This window comes from Ovis aries, chromosome 11, assembly GCF_016772045.2.
Source record: "Ovis aries strain OAR_USU_Benz2616 breed Rambouillet chromosome 11, ARS-UI_Ramb_v3.0, whole genome shotgun sequence".
Classification (NCBI taxonomy): domain Eukaryota; kingdom Metazoa; phylum Chordata; class Mammalia; order Artiodactyla; family Bovidae; genus Ovis; species Ovis aries.
The window spans coordinates 10,574,770-10,592,252 of record NC_056064.1 but is presented as its reverse complement, the minus strand read 5'-3'; the positions used below and the strand labels follow the sequence as shown (position 1 = coordinate 10,592,252).

General features: G+C 38.2%; 2 protein-coding genes across 4 annotated transcripts in view; one reads left to right on the top strand and one right to left on the bottom strand.

The window, feature by feature from the left end:
- The window catches only part of LOC132657384 (uncharacterized), a 20,292-nt gene extending 13,114 nt beyond the window's left edge, over nucleotides 1-7,178 (bottom strand). Inside the window, exons 1-3 of the mRNA XM_060395084.1 lie at nucleotides 6,558-7,178; nucleotides 6,334-6,421; nucleotides 5,146-5,196 (exon numbers count right to left, since the gene is read on the bottom strand). Coding sequence (XP_060251067.1) covers nucleotides 5,146-5,196; nucleotides 6,334-6,421; nucleotides 6,558-7,178 — 760 coding nt within the window. The remainder of the gene's footprint in view (nucleotides 1-5,145; nucleotides 5,197-6,333; nucleotides 6,422-6,557) is intronic.
- RNFT1 (ring finger protein, transmembrane 1) lies at nucleotides 6,987-17,483 on the top strand. Of its 3 annotated transcripts, XM_012185228.5 has the most exons (9): nucleotides 6,987-7,005; nucleotides 8,236-8,687; nucleotides 8,885-8,961; nucleotides 10,037-10,137; nucleotides 11,651-11,804; nucleotides 12,520-12,678; nucleotides 13,357-13,422; nucleotides 15,685-15,786; nucleotides 16,596-17,483. In XM_012185228.5, the coding sequence occupies exons 2-9, from the start codon at nucleotides 8,285-8,287 to the stop codon at nucleotides 16,728-16,730; spliced, it is 1,197 nt and encodes a 398-aa protein (XP_012040618.1). In that variant the 5' UTR covers nucleotides 6,987-7,005; nucleotides 8,236-8,284; the 3' UTR covers nucleotides 16,731-17,483. The 3 variants fall into 3 exon arrangements, with proteins under 3 accessions (XP_012040618.1, XP_060251120.1, XP_042111265.1); XM_060395137.1 differs by lacking the exons at nucleotides 6,987-7,005; nucleotides 15,685-15,786 and having other exon boundaries at nucleotides 8,134-8,687; XM_042255331.2 differs by lacking the exon at nucleotides 6,987-7,005 and having other exon boundaries at nucleotides 8,134-8,687; nucleotides 14,207-17,483.

Sequence of the window (17,483 nt, the reverse complement as noted above, 5' to 3'; positions counted from 1 at the left end):
ACAGGTAGCATGATGCTGTATAAACCATTTCCATGTTATTATGGAACTCTTCTGGGTATTGCCTTCCCTGACAGAGTGCTTTTCTGACGCCATCCAAAAACATCATAGTTAGTTCAGGTTTCAAGATTATTTTCTATCCTTCAGGCATATGGGCTCTTTTGATTAATGTCTGATAGCAAGCCAGTAACTGCCCCTCAGATAGCAATTCTCTAAACTAAAGTCCTAGTACTCAATGCTGGGAAGTGCACACAGGCTTTTGCAATAAGCCCAGTCTATGCTCCATACACAGCTATTGAACAGAGAATTTGTCCACGTCAGCACTCCAGTTAGTACTCTATGTTGTTTGAACTCAGGCGATCTAATTGGTTTCCATTTAACCAAATAATATTGCTTCAAAGGCAGATTTACATTTGTTCCAGTTTTAAAATACTTAGTAGGTGAAATGTTCCCCAAATAAATGTTAATCACCATAATATAAGCAAGGTAAAAAACCCAACCACTTCATATAAAGCCTATTCAAACATACTATTCTTCAAACTTTCCCCTTAACCCCACCAATGCTGACATTCCTAGCTGTAGCCTGTATCATGACTTCATCAACAGATTTTGGTTTTAAAACAACAGCAAGGGGAGACATTCCCCAGTCAAACATAATATTCTTTCCCATAAAACATTCAGATAAAGGAGACACAATTTCTTTACACAAAACCTTCTAATTTTATAATCTTATCAACTCTTCTATTTCCATAATTTCTCAATTTGATTAAAGTCCAAATTAGCATTTTATAAATGGGTTTCCATACCACAGTGCATGGGGCTCTGTTTTAAGGAAGTCTCAGAAATCTCTCTAGACCTGACCACTTTACCCACACAAGTGCATATAGCTTTGGGGGTCTGGGCAGAAGACCTTGGCCTCTTGGTGAATCTTTACCTTGGTTAACCTATATAACTATCACCCTAGGCAATTCTGGCTAAGGTTTCTCAGTGTAATTTGTGCTTTCTGGCTTTTTACATCCTTCTAAGTGTCAGACTTTATTTTTTTTTTGGGGGGGGGGCTCCAAAATCAAAGATGGTGATTGCAGCCATGAAATTAAAAGACGCTTACTCCTTGGAAGAAAAGTTATGACCAACCTAGATAGCATATTCAAAAGCAGAGACATTACTTTGCCAACAAAGGTCTGTCTAGTCAAGGCTATGGTTTTTCCAGTAGTCATGTATGGATGTGAGAGTTGGACTGTGAAGAAAGCTGAGCGCCAAAGAATTGATGCTTTTGAACTGTGGTGTTAGAGAAGATTATTGAGTGTCCCTTGGACTGCAAGGAGATCCAACCAGTCCATTCTAAAGGAGATCAGTCCTGGGATTTCTTTGGAAGGAACGATGCTAAAGCTGAAACTCCAGTACTTTGGCCACCTCATGCGAAAAGTTGACTCATTGGAAAAGACTCTGATGCTGGGAGGGATTGGGGGCAGGAGGAGAAGGGGATGACAGAGGATGAGATGTCTGGATGGCATCACTGACTCAATGGATGCAAGTATGAGTGAACTCTGGGAGTTGGTGATGGACAGGGAGGCCTGGAGTGCTGCAATTCATGGGGTCACAAAGAGTCGGGCACGACTGAGTGAATAAACTGAATTAACAGCTAACCTAATAGTGAACGATTGAATGCCTTCCCCCTAAAATCAAGAACAAGGCAACGACAGTCCTCCCTGTCCATCGCCAACTCCAAGAGTTTATTCAAACTCATGTCCATAGAGTCAATGATGCCATCCAACCATCTCATCCTCTGTCATCCCCTTCTCCTGCCTTCAATCTTTCCCAGCATCAGGGTCTTTTCCAATGAGTCAGTTCTTTGCATCAGGTGGCCAGAGTACCAGGGTTTCAGCTTCAGCATCAGTCCTTCCAACGAATATTGCAATGCATATTCATGAACCCTTCCTATTCAACATGTGATGAAAGTTAGAGCAAAAATGATAAAGAAAGACACACAGACTGAAAAGGAAGAGGCTGTCTCTATTTGTAGACAACACTGTCTAAAATACCAAGGAAAAGAGTTCCAAAAACTAATAAATGAGAATGAGTAATGTTATTTACAGCTACAGCTTTTACTCCAAATTTTCTATCTCCAGATCTTTATATTCAACTGCCAACTGGATATCTTCACCTGTATGTCCCATGGAATCTTAAGACTGAGTACTTCCAAAGCTGAAGATATTGTTATCCCCCCAAACTTGGGCCTTTTATAAAAAAATGCATTTCCTATGATCTATGACTCATTCTAATATTTATACTTGTTCTCATATTTATAGCATTCCAACTGATTTATCCATCCACCTAAGGAACAAACTGGGGGTTCATCTTACACTTCTTTCCCACTTCACATCTACTTGGTCACTTAGGGTATCAGTTAACTTTTACTATGAAAGAAACTGCTCTGAATCTGGAGGCTTAAAGCAAAATATTTATTATTTCCTGTGATTTGTGGGTTGATTGGCTGATTATTCTGGTCTGAATCATCTTAGTTGGGGTTAGATGGTCTAGGATGGTCTCACACATGTGTCTGGGGCCACAACTGAGGAGGCCAAGATGGTTGAGACACCTGTGGACTCTCCTCAAGTAGTCCTTCATTTTCTAGGAGGCTAGCCCTAATTTGATTACATGGTGATAGAGTTGCCAGCAATAAGAGGGCAAGTCCCAACATGCAAACATTTTGCAAGCCTCTGCTAAATTACAACGGCTTTCATCCCAGTATCTCAGTAGCCAGAGTAAGTTGCATGAGTTAGCCTGGAAAAAGCCTACCCAAGGATATGGGTGCTGGTAGGTATGGAAACCGGAGAAGGCAATGGCACCCCACTCCAGTACTCTTGCCTGGAAAATCCCATGGATGGAGGAGCCTGGTGGGCTGCAGTCCATGGGGTCGCAAAGAGTCGACACTGCTCAGCGACTTCACTTTCATTTTTCACTTTCATGCACTGGAGAAGGAAATGGCAACCCACTCGTGTTCTTGCCTGGAGAATCCCAGGGACAGGGGAGCCTGGTGGGCTGCCGTCTATGGGGTTGTACAGAGTGGGACACGACTGAAGCGACAGCAGCAGCAGCAGCAGCAGGTATGGAAAACTAGCTCGAGAAGAGAAGTGTAACTATCTACCACCCTTAAACCAATTGACTCTATCTCCTGTATCTCTCCATACTCATTCTTCCTCTAGAATCCCACTTCACTGAGAAGTTCAAGACCGTCTCACGTCCTACTCTGCTACTTGTAACAGTCTCCCAGCCGAGCTTGCATTGCTGTAAGTTAGTAGCATGAGAATTTTTCTGGAAAACTACAAATCTGGCCACATAACTCTGCTACTTGAATCTTAATAGCTTCTCTTTGGCCATGTGAATAAACTATAAATTCCTAAATGAGACCCACAAAATCTTTCATTTTCTAGCCCCTATTTACTCTTACTCTTCCCTCATATGCACCCTACTCTTTCAGAAACAAAAAAACTAAGTCTCTCAATTCCTGCAATTACAATACCATGACTTTACACATACTGCTTTCATCTGAAATGTCCTATTACTACTTACGTCCTGGTAAACTTCAACTTAATCTTCAATATGCAACTTTTTTGTCTTTGGCCACACAATGCAGCGTATGGGATCTTAGTTCCCTGACCAGGGGATGAACCCATGACCCCTGCAATGGAAGTGCAGAGTCTTAACCACTGGATTGCCAGGAAAGTCCAATGTTCATCTTAAATATCACAGATTTAATAAGGCATTTCTTGCCTGGCAAAGTTAAATGCTCCCACTTCTTGCATCCACTGCACCTCACACAACCTTCAATTACAGTGTTTATTCCAATACACTATAATTACTTGCTTGAAGACCTGTCTAACCACATATTTCACTGTGGGATGTCTTTTTTAATGTCTAGATCTCCAACAATCTACTATAATTTTTGACAGTAAGTACTCAACAAATGTTTTTGAGTTTATCAATTAAAACGTCCATTTCCAACATTCTAGGTGACAGTGGAAAGAAAATTTATCAGATAAGTCTATCACTGTCAAATCTTGTCATTAACTCAGTACTCTTCTTCAAATGTTACTTTTCAGTTGAGTGGAATGCGGTTTCAAGTATACCAAAACTTTCAATATGAACTAACATACCTTCAATAAATTATAAATATGTTAAAATGAATATTTAAACATTATATTAAGGTATATAAATGTACTAAATTTGCAAATGTACTAAAATTATCAGTGTACTAAAACATATTGATGCCTCATTGTGGTAGCTGGATTATGTGAGTCTATTTTTTCTGTTTCCTAAATTCCCATAAACGTTAAAGTTTAAAATAAAAATATCCATGGTGTAGTAGGAATAATATACTACATGAATAAGTTTCCTTAAAAATTCATTATAACCCAGAGCTTGGCTTCAGCCTTTGCTACATACCTAATTCTTGTGTCCCCCACAAAATTCCTATGTTGAAACCTTATCCACAATGTGATAGTATAAAGAGGTTCAGTTCAGTTCAGTTCAGTCGCGTCCAACTCCCTGCGACCCCATGAACTGCAGCACATCAGGCCTCCCTGTCCATCACCATCTCCCGGAGTTCACTCAAACTCACGTCCATCAAGTCGGTGATGCCATCCAGCCATCTCATCCTCTGTCGTCCCCTTCTCCTCCTGCCCCCAATCCCGCCCAGCATCAGAGACTTTTCCAGTCAGTCAACTCTTAACATGAAGTGGCCAAAGTAAACTAGAGTTTCAGCTTTAGCATCATTCCTTCCAAAGAAATCCCAGGACTGATCTCCTTTAGAATGGACTGGTTGGATTTCCTTGCAGTCCAAGGGACTCTCAAGAGTCTTCTCCAACACCACAGTTCAAAAGCATCAATTCTTCAGCACTCAGCTTTCTTCACAGTTCAAGTCTCACATCCATACATGACTACTAGAAAAACCATAGCCTTGACTACACGGACCTTTGTTGGCAAAGTATAAAGAGGTGACAGTAGATAATTAGAGCATTAAGAAAGGGCTCTCGTGAAGGTGATTAGTGCCCTTATAAAAGAGTTTCCAAAGCTTCACCACCTTCCCACCATGTGAGGACACAGCCAGAGACAAAACTATCTATAATCCAGGAAGCAGGAACTCACCAGACATCAAATCTGCTGACACCTTGATCTTGAACTTCCCAGCCTCTTGAGCTGTGAGAAATAAATTTGTTGTTTATAAGCCATCCAGGCTATACTCTTACTGCAGCCTAAGTGGACTAAGACTTTCTGACAAAGGAACCTAATTTGTCATGAAGACTGTGAAGTTCATGGAGCCATATATCAAAAAACAAACAGAAAATGAAAACCAAAACAAACAAAAAAAATATCTAGTAATATCTTAATTGACAATGGGAAGTAGATCTAACACTTGTTGTGGGAAGGAGGGGGAATGCCTTTTTAACCAAAAGAAATGGTTTGGTAATAAAAATAATCTGATTTAAGCATATCCTCAAAGTGGTTAATTCAGGTTAAATAGTGATTTCAGCTGTACTCTGATACACGAGGAAATAAGGTGCACACAATTTCATGATTAAGGAGCCTCAAAATTCACACGCCATCAAACTAACGGGCAAACCTGTTGTGTAAGCTGTGTGTTAGTGGTTCAGTCGTGTCAAATTCTCTGCCACCCCATGGACTGCAGCCCACCAGGCTCCTCTGTCCATGGGATTTCCCAGGCAAGAATTCTGGAGTGGGAGGCCATTCCCTTTTCCAGGGAATCTTCCCCACCGAGGAATCCAACCTGGGTCTCTTCCACTGCAGGCAGATTCTTTATCCTCTGAGCCATGTTGTGAATAGTTTCAAATGGTTTAAATCACAGACCCCATTTAAATCGAGACCAAATTAAGAAAAAAAAAGTATCACTTTTCCCTCTAGATTTTCAATTCATGACATATGCGCGTATGTATGAAATTTACCCGCTAGTGAGGAAGGACTGAACAGCTCACCAGCGGCATGGAATATTTAATTTCAAGACCTATAGAAAGACCACCAAGATTTGCTTGACGTCAACTTCTAGAAATTAAAGATAGAAAACTTAAGGTTCAAAGTAGAAAGGCTATTGGTAGTTGTCGCGAATGGGGCAGATTCATAGAATACAATTAAATATCATTTAGAATATATTTTGGCTCGGGAACAAGAGGCAAGGGTTTTTTGTTTCTTTTGTTTAAAGTTTTCCTTAATAAATTTTTTATTTTAGAACAGTTTTAGGTTAACAATTACCGCGAAGATAGTACAGCGTTCTCTACACCCCACAGGGTTTTTAAACTCTTAACTTCTATTGATACTTACACCACCCCCTTCTCTCCCAAACCATCCCCCACTTCTCTCTGCTCCTGATCTCCTCAGGTTTCGCCAGGGCCTCGTTCTCACAGAGCAACTTTAGGAATGTAACAAAAAGCCAGTTCAGTTACAACTTCACAAGTGGGTCAGCTGAGGTGGCCGACACCAGAACGCTCCCGCCCCGTCCCGCCCTCTCAGGGGCGCGCCGACCCTCGCCAACGTGGCTCTTCCACCTCACGCGTCGCCGGGCGCGAGCCAAGCGCCCACAGGCCAGAGCAGCCTCCAGAGGCCGGGCGAGCCGGGGCGGGACCAGGTCGGCCCCCAGCTGCAGGCTCCTCCCTCGAGGGCAGGTTCTGGAGGCCCCAAACAGACGCACGTACGCTTATTGTTTCACGCCGACGCCGGCGGTCGGTCCTCCGCCGCACGGCTCCCTTCACCGCCCACACCCACCGGCGGCCTCCGCCCCGCCCCGCCGTCGCAGCCCGGCCCCCGGCACGTCGCGCGGGGGCGGGGCGCGCGCACGTGAGGACGTCCGGGAGCGCGCGCGCCGTCGCCGAGCTGGGCCAGAGTTGCCGGCGACGGGGTCTGAAGGTGATGGCTGGGACTGAAGGCCTCGAGACGGCGTTTCTCGCTGTTCCTGCCGTCGCTGCCTGGGCCTCGGTCCGCTCATCGTCATGAGAGGTCAGACCTGTGGGAAGCGGGCGAAGGAGGAGAGGGGCCGCGGCGAAACGGGCTCTGGGGAGAATAACAGGCATTCGAAGCTCGAACGTGGGTGGAAAAATCTGTCCTGGAGATTCCGGAAGAGCCGTTTGCATTTTACTTTTCTTCCCTTTCTCTCCCCTTTCTTGCTTCATGCTTGAAGGGAAGTGGGAGGGTTCTCGGGTTTTATTTATGGAAAAAGACGCTGAAACTGACCCATCCGGCGTCGGTGTCTCCAGAGATTGGAGGAAATAAAGGGCAGTCGTGGCGTTGGAGTATCGGTGAAAGCCTTTGGTGAAGAGCACTAAAAACCAAACCGCCCAACAGTCACTGAAAACAAAAAATTTCAGACCTACAAATGAAATAGAATAACACGGAATTTGCCCTGACGTTAACCCCAGCTTCCTCCTACGGAAACGGCAGAAAGGCTCTGCTTTTCAAGTGGATTCTGACTGCCACCCACACTCGTCATTTAGGGATCTTTGGATGCCGATGTTTTCTTTCCGGATTTCCCACCCCTCCAGAGTCGCATTTTTAATGTGCAGACTACGTAATTATCCTTATTCAGAATAGTCGTATAGCAATTACACGGTGACTCCCAAAGTCTTATTTTAAAGATATTTTTGAGAGTGGCAGGGAAGAGTACTATTTCTTGGTGTTAATTATTATTGGAAACTTTTCTTATTAGCTTCGGGAAAGTGTTTCAGCATAAAAGGAAATTTGTAGGTCACCTAAATGAAATGTTTATTATTAGTATCAGTTACGCATGATGTTGCTTAATACGGAGTTAAGATTTGATGTTTTCTTCCTAGTCTTTGTAGGCATTAAAAAAACAGATTCACTCTTCTAGTTGCGCGGAGTAAATGTACTGAGTGTTCTAGTATGAATGAGTACTATTAGTACTATTAACATCTGCTGGGCTCCCGTACTTTGAGTATTTTGCCAGTTCCTTCTGTCAGAGAACTGGAGGCATCTGAAGCACAACTTTTTCTGTAGCAGATGTTCCCTGAAAGATAGTTTGCATAGGGCAGCAGAGCCTTCGCGTCAGTGGGGAGGAAGGAGTCGTCCAGTGTCGAGTGCTAGATAACCTGAAAATAACTCATCTGCTGTGATTACCAGCCTCTCCTTTAGCGAATAACCAATTCCGAGTGAGCCACATATTGCCTGTACTTAACTGTTCACTTAGAATAGTTTCTGCTCTTTGATTTTTAGGAGACAGAGCCCTGAAGCAAAGAAATCACAGAAGAAGTATTCAAGGGCCATGCAAGCCAACTGTAGTCAACTGCACAGCCCTTCAGGTGCTGCAGGCAGTGAGGATGCCTCAGCCTCCCAGTGTGTCCAAACAAGACTGACAGGAGAAGCTTCCTGTCTTTATTCTGGAGATGTTCATATCCAGATAAGCTCCCTACCTAAAGAATGTGCTGAAAATCCAAGCTCCAGAAATACAAGGTCGGGTGTCCACAGCTGTACCCATGGATGTGTACACAGTCGCTTACGGAGTCACTCCCACAGTGAAGCCAGGCAACCTGATGATAGCGACACGGAGTATGGAGATCACGGTAGCAGCTCCTTCTCAGAATTCCGGTATCTCTTCAAGTGGTTGCAGAAGAGTCTTCCATATATTTTGATTCTGGGTGTCAAACTTGTTATGCAGCATATAACAGGTAGGGTATGATAAAGCATTGAGTTGTTTCATTGCTATATTCAGCTAATTCTCTGTCTGTTGGTAATCTACTTCATGTATTTCAGTTTCTTATTTTCTGTTAGCTTTTAAAATTGTATATGCTTCCTTTAAAATCATGTCATTGTGTTAGCTCTTTTTTTTTTTAATTTCAATTAACTGGACCTTATTTTCTAACAGGAATTTCTCTTGGAATTGGGCTGCTTACAACTTTTATATATGCAAACAAAAGCATTGTAAATCAGGTTTTTCTAAGAGTAAGTATAACCAGCAATTAAAAAATCATTAAATGTTTTTCCCTGTAGAATTATATGCTCATTTTGAGAGAAATAGGAATTAAGATAGTTTATTTGATAAATTTAAATAGGTATAATTGAACATCCATAATATATTAAATGTTATCTAAATGACCTGGAATAACTGATTTGTCCTAATACTGAATTGTTTCACCATATTTTCTTTCTATGTTGGGTTCCTGATAAATAAAAACTAGATGGATTAAAACCTAGACAGATCACCATATGGTCTGATTTGTCAAGTGCCTTCATGTTTTAAGTTAATTTGACTACACGCCATTATTTAAAACTTCAGCCGTTGTACTCTAAGATTTAAAATACTTAAAAGTGTACATTGAACAAATGGGTATTGAATTATTTAGATTTCTCTTATTTAAAGAAAACTAAACCCAAGAAGTTTTTTCTTAATAATTGTCAGAGTCCTATTGTAAATTATTGGGAAAACAGGATTAGTTCATAAAATTTCACCTTCAAGCAACTTTAAAGGGTTATGTCTGTGTAAAGAATCATATATTTTGACCTGAAAATTTGTAGTTACAACCTATCAAACCATAAAAGTTTAATTTAGGGTTTAAAACTAGTAAAACTTTTAATTAAACTAGTAATTAAAACTTAATTATAAAGCAGATTAAAAACAAATTATTCTTACTGAGTTGTATGAGAATTTTTAAAATTATAAACCCTGATAACTTAATGGATTTCTACACGCCTGTTTTGTTAGGAAGGCAAACATAGGGAGCTACAGAAGTAAAGTTTTCATTTAGGTGGGTTCTTTATGTCAGTTTGTAGAAGATTTGGCTTTGAAACATAGATAATGTTGTTACACAATGAGGAAGCTTGTATTTTAAAAATCTGTTTACACTTATGTTGTTTTGTTCATTAAAGCTATACAAAATAGAATGATATGTACAATTTAACAAATCTATATTTTTATTAAGAGATATTAAGTTAATAAATTAGTCATTAAAATAGATAATGATATTTAAAATTCTGGCATAATTCAAAGTAATAAATTATAAAATTATTTATTTTTCAGGAAAGGTGCTCAAAGATTCAGTGTGCTTGGTTACTGGTATTCTTAGCAGGATCTTCTGTTCTTTTATATTACACCTTTCATTCTCAGTCACTTTACTACAGGTAATTAGAGGCCCAAGTGCACAATCACATATTTTTATATAATCATATCTTCCATAGCACTTTGTAAAGTTTTACTTGCACATACTTACTGTTGGAGTTCAATTTTTACTTATTTGTCTAGTTCCAGGATAGTGAGCTTAAAGTGATTTATTCATGTTTTATACCCAGTGCCTTACCTCATAGCAAGTGCTCAGTAAATAACTTCTGATACTAAAATTTTTACTTATATAATCAATAGTTACTAAATACCATTAGATTATTGTTGGTGACCTTTTTTATTTTTTACAAGTAAAAATTGTATATATTTTATACAACATGTTTTGATATATGTATAAATTGTGAAATGATTACCACAATCAAGTTAACATATCCAGCACCTCCCTTAGTTACCTTCTTGTGTGTACATGTGATGAGAACACTTGATATTTGTTTCTAGAAGAAAACTTGCTAAAGAACAGTAGTTGATCAGTTTCCATGTCAGATGGAAGTGTTCTGAATTTTCAGCTTTAATCAGATAACTAGAAATCTGGGTTTCAGTGGTATTGGAGAGATGTGGACAAATCTAGGATATAGTTTGTAGGTGTAGCTGATACCGCTGAGATTGGATTGGGTGGGTGGGTGAGAGGAAAAATCAAGGGTGATGCCTGGGTTTTTCAGTCTTATGCAACTGTCTGGATGGTGGTGCCATTTACTGGGCTAGGAAAGACTGGGGAAGGAAGTGGTTTTGAAGGAAAATCAGTAATTTTGTTTTGAACATGTTAAGTTTGAGAGGCCATGTAGAACTGTTAAAATGATTATAGTTATTTGTCATAAGTCAGAGTAGAGGTTAGAGCTGTAAATTTTGGTGTTATCAGCACATGGTGGATATTTTAAAAACATGGAACTTGACAAGACGAACCAGGGAAAGAAAGTATAGACTGAGAAGAAGGCCTAGGACTGGACAATGCCCACAGTTAGCCAGAGTAGCAGCAAAGGAGACTTAAGAAGCAGTCATTAAGAACAACCAGACCATACACATGAGGGCAACTCGAAGAGAGTGGCGTCAGAAGTCCAGGCAGAAAATATTTCAAGGCGGGAAGGGGGGAAAGTGACCTTCAAATTTAGCAAGAAGGAGGGAGTTGATGATCTCGACAGAAGCAGTTCACTGGAAAGGAGGGATGAGAATCTTGACTGGAGTTGGTTAAGGAGAGAATGACATATCTATTATTTGTGAATTTTTTAGATTACAGGCTAGAGGATGTCAATCATGACAAGTTAGGAAGACTCTTTGTTTTCTTTAAGGAGGAAAGATTTGAAATTAAAACATTTTAAAAGTCTCTTTAAAATAACCAAAATAATCTGTTTACGTAAACTCTAGCATCTTGTCAAACTCCTATTTTTTACACATTATTTGGTAGTAAATTTAGAACCCCTGTCAGCACTTTTATCTTTTTATGTTGCTTTTAGTAAGTTTTGATGTTTTTATCTTTTTATGTTGCTGTTAGTAAGTTTTGTGTTTTTCTTCTCTTGGTAGCTTAATTTTTTTAAATCCTACTTTGGACTATTCAAGCTTCTGGGAAGTACTTTGGGTTGTTGGAATTACAGACTTCATTCTGAAATTCCTCTTCATGGGTTTAAAATGCCTTATTTTATTGGTGCCTTCTTTCATCATGCCTTTTAAATCTAAGGTAAGCTCATATGTTTTGTTGGAAAGATGTTAGCAAACCGTATCAGTGCTTCAGTTCAGTTCAGTCACTTAGTCACGTCTGACTTTGCGACCCCATCAAACGCAGCACGCCAGGCCTCCCTGTCCATCACCAGCTCCCAGAGTCTACCTAAACCCAAGTCCATTGAGTCGGTGATGCCATCCAACCATCTCATCCATTTAAATGATTCTTTTAATAATTTTCCAGTTTGCTCAATAACCTAATTATTATATTATCTCAGACCTATTGAAACAAGATATCCCTTCCAATAAAATCAATAATACAATACTTGCTTTGGAATAATCTAAAAATCAGTCCCCACATCATATATGGGAAAATATTTACATTTATACTTGTTTTCCTCCGGGGCATTATTGATAATTGATAACTGACTATATGCAGTTATTTGGTGTTTTTTCATATTCAGTTAAAACTTTAAATTTTTGTAGTCAGCAAGATATTTTATTGTACATAAAACATTTTCACTGTCACTCTCTAGAAATTTTTTGAAAACAAACCAGTGACTGTAACATCTAAGAACCAAGTTGAGGTTGTCAGTCATAATCATTATGAACACTAATTTTAAAGTTGTGTTGTTGTGCCATATACTCATGATGCTGTCAGTCCAATATGGAGTATTTGTGCTATGTATATAAGTAGCTTTGTTGGCTCTGTTTTCTTTTTTCTTCCTTTTTAGGGTTATTGGTATATGCTTTTAGAAGAATTATGTCAGTATTACCGAACTTTTGTTCCCATACCAGTTTGGTTTCGTTACCTTATAAGCTATGGGGAGTTTGGTAATGTTACTAGATGGAGTCTTGGGATATTGCTGGCTTTACTCTACCTCATACTAAAAGTAGGTAACATAATAAATTTTGTCATTTATAATGATTCATGTAATAATGTTTACAGATTTTACCTGTAACTGATTTTGTCTTTAACTGTTTTATAATCTTCATATCACTAGTTTGAAATAAATGGCAGATTCTATACTTAGAAATGGAGAAAAGGAAATAGGTATCTTTATCTTAATCCAGTGGTTCTCAGATTTTATTGGGGGAGTGGACCTCCATGTAGCATGCAGTATCTAAGGGAGAGAATGAGAAGAAGAGAACATACCCACCCCCATCAGTAGCATCTATCAGGTACATAATTCTCAAACTAGTGGAGTATCTTGTCCTGCCCCTCAACTTAGTCATTTTATGAAATTTTAAATATGTTAAGGACATGTGAACCAGGTAAAATTGCCTTGATTTAGTTAAGTATATATTTGATTTAGTTAAGTGTATCTTTGTCTTGACCAGATTAATGTCTTGACTAGGCATTAAGATGTACTTCATTTTGGTTACGAGTTGGCTGAAATTGATAAGTTGAGTAAAATATCCCATAATTGGACTTTATATTTAGAATGAAATGATTAGTTGTGATATGCAGTGAGCATTGTTAATAGCAGTATTTGATATTAGCATTAATCTCTAAGTTTAACAGAGTTGGCTCTTTGAATTAATGAGTTAGGATTTATTTTGCCTTTCAGCTTCTGGACTTTTTTGGACACCTGAGAACTTTCAGACGGGTTTTGCGAATATTTGTTACACGACCAGTAAGTATTTTTTATCATAGGAAACTTTTTACCTTTTTTCATTGTAAAATTGGTTTAGTTCAACAGTTACAAATGCAGACTTATATTACATGATTGTTTAGAAATACTTCTAGTACTTTGGCACTTGGGGTTATGATGATAAAGAGGTTTTATTTCTGTGACCCGTTTCTTAACTTGTGCATTGACAACACCTGATGGTTGATGAAGTAATTGTGTATTTGAGTGTGCCTCTTGCCCTTTCAGATCACCTGACATTTTTAACCTTTTATAAACATTCCCTCAAAAATCATATGAACTTTTGTTCCTCTTTTAATCCACAATTAGTGGCTTTGTGTGTTTTCATTAACTCCTATTCAGCTTCTGTGAAACTGTTTATAATTTATTGTGTATATGAAGAAAGCTTACTACCAAAAATCATGTCCCTTGGAATTTTCTTACTGGAAACATTTCCCCAATACTGAATTCCATATGCACAAGTAAGTTCTTGACAGTATCAATAAACTTTAAACTTGAGATTCCATTGTCAGTTATAACTTTATTATACATCAGTGATTCTACTGATGTAACAAACTGTAGAGAAAGGGTGTCTGTCATAGCTCAAATGATAATGGCTCATTTGCTATTTATTAGCCTCAGGTTCTCAGTATGTAAGTGTGATCACCAGATTTCAGAGTTTGATTCTCAGTTATAGAGTCCATTAGGTACTTCAACAGTTAAGTGGTCAGGACTCAAGAGACTTTGACTTACAAGAATGCCAGTCTAATAATGTGTGTTTGAAAAACAGGATTTTACCAATGAAGTGGACTAAACTGGCCAGGACACCCTTCCCCTAAGATGGTAACACAGTAACAAGTTTCACTGCATCCTATTCAGACTTCTTTCCTTTAAAAGATACAATAAAATCCAGACTTTAGTTTTTGAATTTAGCTATGGAGTACATAATCGATTGATTATGTTTGTACTAGGCTTCTGCTGTAGCAGTCAATCTAATGAGCTTGAGCTGAAATGCCTTTGGTATTTTCTCCATGAAGCATTAAGAGACTATCACAGTCATCAACACTCTGTTTTGTTCTTGAGATTCTCATGTTCCTTAATGTTGCCCTGGAAATGGCAGTCATCATCAGGATATTTTCACCTGAAGGGAGTCTGCATTGTGCCAGACAAGAGTGCTATTTTAAAGGCTTGTCAGCATACACATGTGCAGTGTACTCTTCTAAATGGCATTTACTGAAGGGAAATTGGCATCAAGATCATCAGTATCTTATTTCTAGAATCTTTAACATCACTGATCTCAAAAAATTTTAATTTTCAATTTATATCCTTTGAGTTTTGATTTTGTTAACTTTCGAAAGTAAGTTTAGATCATAGCCTCAGGTTGCTAAGTCATGTCACACTTTCGGTCTCATGACTATGACTGAAACTTGGGTGTTCTTTTCCTCAGCTACATTTTCCACATCATTTCTACAGAAAGATGATTTCATTTATAGCATTTTGTCATACCCCATTAATGACTAAATTCTACTGAATTTGTAAGGAAGTTATAAGATCTTAACAAGATCAGAAACTTCTTTTAGGACTTTAAAAAAGGAAATTCAAAGGTTTGTGTTGTTTTGACAGTAGAGCGGTATCCAAGTAACGTTTTGCAATTACAGTTCTTTTGTAAAATTTTATCATTCTTTGCTAGTACTAAATGCTAGTTTTTGTGATAATTAAAATTATTTTTAGATTTAGTGGTGGGACAGTTTAGTGGTCCCCCCAAACCTTCTTCATATTGAACTCATGTGGAAAGCTTTCAAAAATTAGATTTCTGGGTTACCTTCTGGTATATCTGGACCTATTGAATCGATCTCCAATGTGGAGCACAGGAATCTAAAGCAGTCTCTACATGAGTTACGTTCAGCCAACCAAGCTCAGCATTGACTTTAAACCAGTGTCATAGGTAGTAAGTGGCTCAATTTGGCAATACTGGGTTACATAGTACATGAATATAGACTGCATAATTCTTGTATTTTACATTGCTTGGTCTCTTAAACCATTTGAATTTCAAGCACTATCATTATTTGGGAATCTAACAATCTTCCAAGATTCTTTTTATGTATAATGTAATGAGTTCACCTTGATGCAGACATGATTCTGCATACATAGGTCAGCTTTGAAATGTTTATATCCTTTGGGAAAGTTTTCAAATGCCTAGTTCCTTGGAGATTTGAGAAATACAGTATCACCTATGTATTTAAGGAATAGAACCTTATCTTTATATAGAGTTACGGAGTCCCTGCCAGCAAGAGACAGTGTTCAGACGTGGATGATATTTGTTCAATATGTCAAGCTGAATTTCAAAAGCCAATTCTTCTCATCTGTCAGGTAACTCTATTTTTAAGCAGCCTTAATACAGCACTTCTCTGGACTTGCAAAAGTCACATTTATGTTAATTTTCAGGAAGAAATATGTATATTATTTAGCAGAAACTAGCATTCAGGGCACATACTATGAATTTCTTATTTGTGATTAGGGGTTTGGTAGGTTAGCTAAGTTTTGTCCTTTATGTTCTAATGGTTTTTATGTAGAAGTGTGTATGAAGGGATTGCAGACAGGATACCACAGTGACTGGGAAACAGACCATTTTTAATAACGGAATACTAGTCTTTAAGAATACCAGCGTGTTACTGGATTGTATAAGGCCATTTCCTGTTATTCCTATAACTCTCAAAGATTGTATTAAGCTGTTAGTCATTATGTTGTCGTCATTTGGTTGCAAAGTTGTGTCTGAGTCTTTTGCAACCCCGTGAACTATAGCCAGCCAGGCTCCTCTGCCTGTGGGATTTCCCAGGCAAGACAGGTGTGGGCTGCTATTTCCTTCTCCAGAGGATCTTCACAACCAGGGACTGAGCCCTCATCTCCTGCGTTGGCAGGCAGATTCTTTACCAGGGAAGCCCCTTTTAGTCATTATCCTTGATCTTAAAGTCATCACCTAAACATAACTTGTATTTTATTAAATGTGGTTAGGTGGATAGGACCAGTCAGAATACTTGTCTCTGCCACTAACACTGCTCTCTACGTTCTTGAATATACTTTGTTGTCTCGCTTGTACAATGAACTGTTTTTCTGCAATGTGATGAACTTAAAGTTAAAATGTTACCAACTATAAAATCTAGTTCTTAATTCCCTTACAGCATATATTTTGTGAAGAGTGCATTACCTTATGGTTTAACAGAGAAAAAACGTGTCCGCTGTGCAGAACTGTGATTTCAGACCATATAAACAAATGGAAAGATGGAGCCACTTCATCACACCTTCAAATATATTAAGTTTTCAACTTAATATTAAGGCCACAAAACACTAATTTTATTTGGTTACAGTGACTACTGGTAAAGACATTAGAATGGATTTTCAGGGCTGGAAGTTAAGGAAAATGTTCCCAAATGGTTTTAGAGTATTATAGTTAATACTTAAGTGTATAGTCCAGTTTATCAAAATATTAAATGAAAGATCCTATATTATATAAGTGATGTTCAGTCAAATGCATATGAAACATTTATTCTATCCTTATTTGACTTATGATGGCAGTGTTAAATTGTAAATGTGTTTTCTTGTTAATGTTACCAAAATGACAATTGGGTAATACAACTAGTGGTTTTACAGGAATTCAGGTATTCTTTCCAGATATTGTTTTCAGAATAAAGAGTATTTTTCATAATATTTTAAGATATACATTATCTGAAAGTAGAATTTTCTTTAGCATTGACTTTTATAATTCCCATTCTAAAAATCTTAAATTTTTTCCAAAAATTTGTATTTTTAAATGAAAGCTATAAATGTTATATTTTACCTGTACAATCAAAATTTTCTAAGGAAGACTAATTTACTGAGGATGAAATATTTTAGTATTGTTATTCTCTGTAGTATGATTAGCAGTCATTGAGAATAAAAGACAAATTCCTTTTCTTTGTGGACTTAATACATACAATCCTGCCCTCAGCTTTAATGTTCATGATTTTGCTTTTTGTATAGTGCCATGGACTTTCTTGAATTAACTATTAAAATAATTCACATGGATTACA

Excerpts from the sequence above, each read along its gene's own strand:
- RNFT1 (XM_012185228.5), top strand. The coding sequence starts at position 8,285 with ATGCAAGCCAACTGTAGTCAACTGCACAGCCCTTCAGGTGCTGCAGGC. Across the intron at positions 10,138-11,650 it reads TCTCAGTCACTTTACTACAG|CTTAATTTTTTTAAATCCTA; the intron begins GTAATTAGAGGC and ends TTCTCTTGGTAG. Across the intron at positions 11,805-12,519 it reads TCATGCCTTTTAAATCTAAG|GGTTATTGGTATATGCTTTT; the intron begins GTAAGCTCATAT and ends CTTCCTTTTTAG.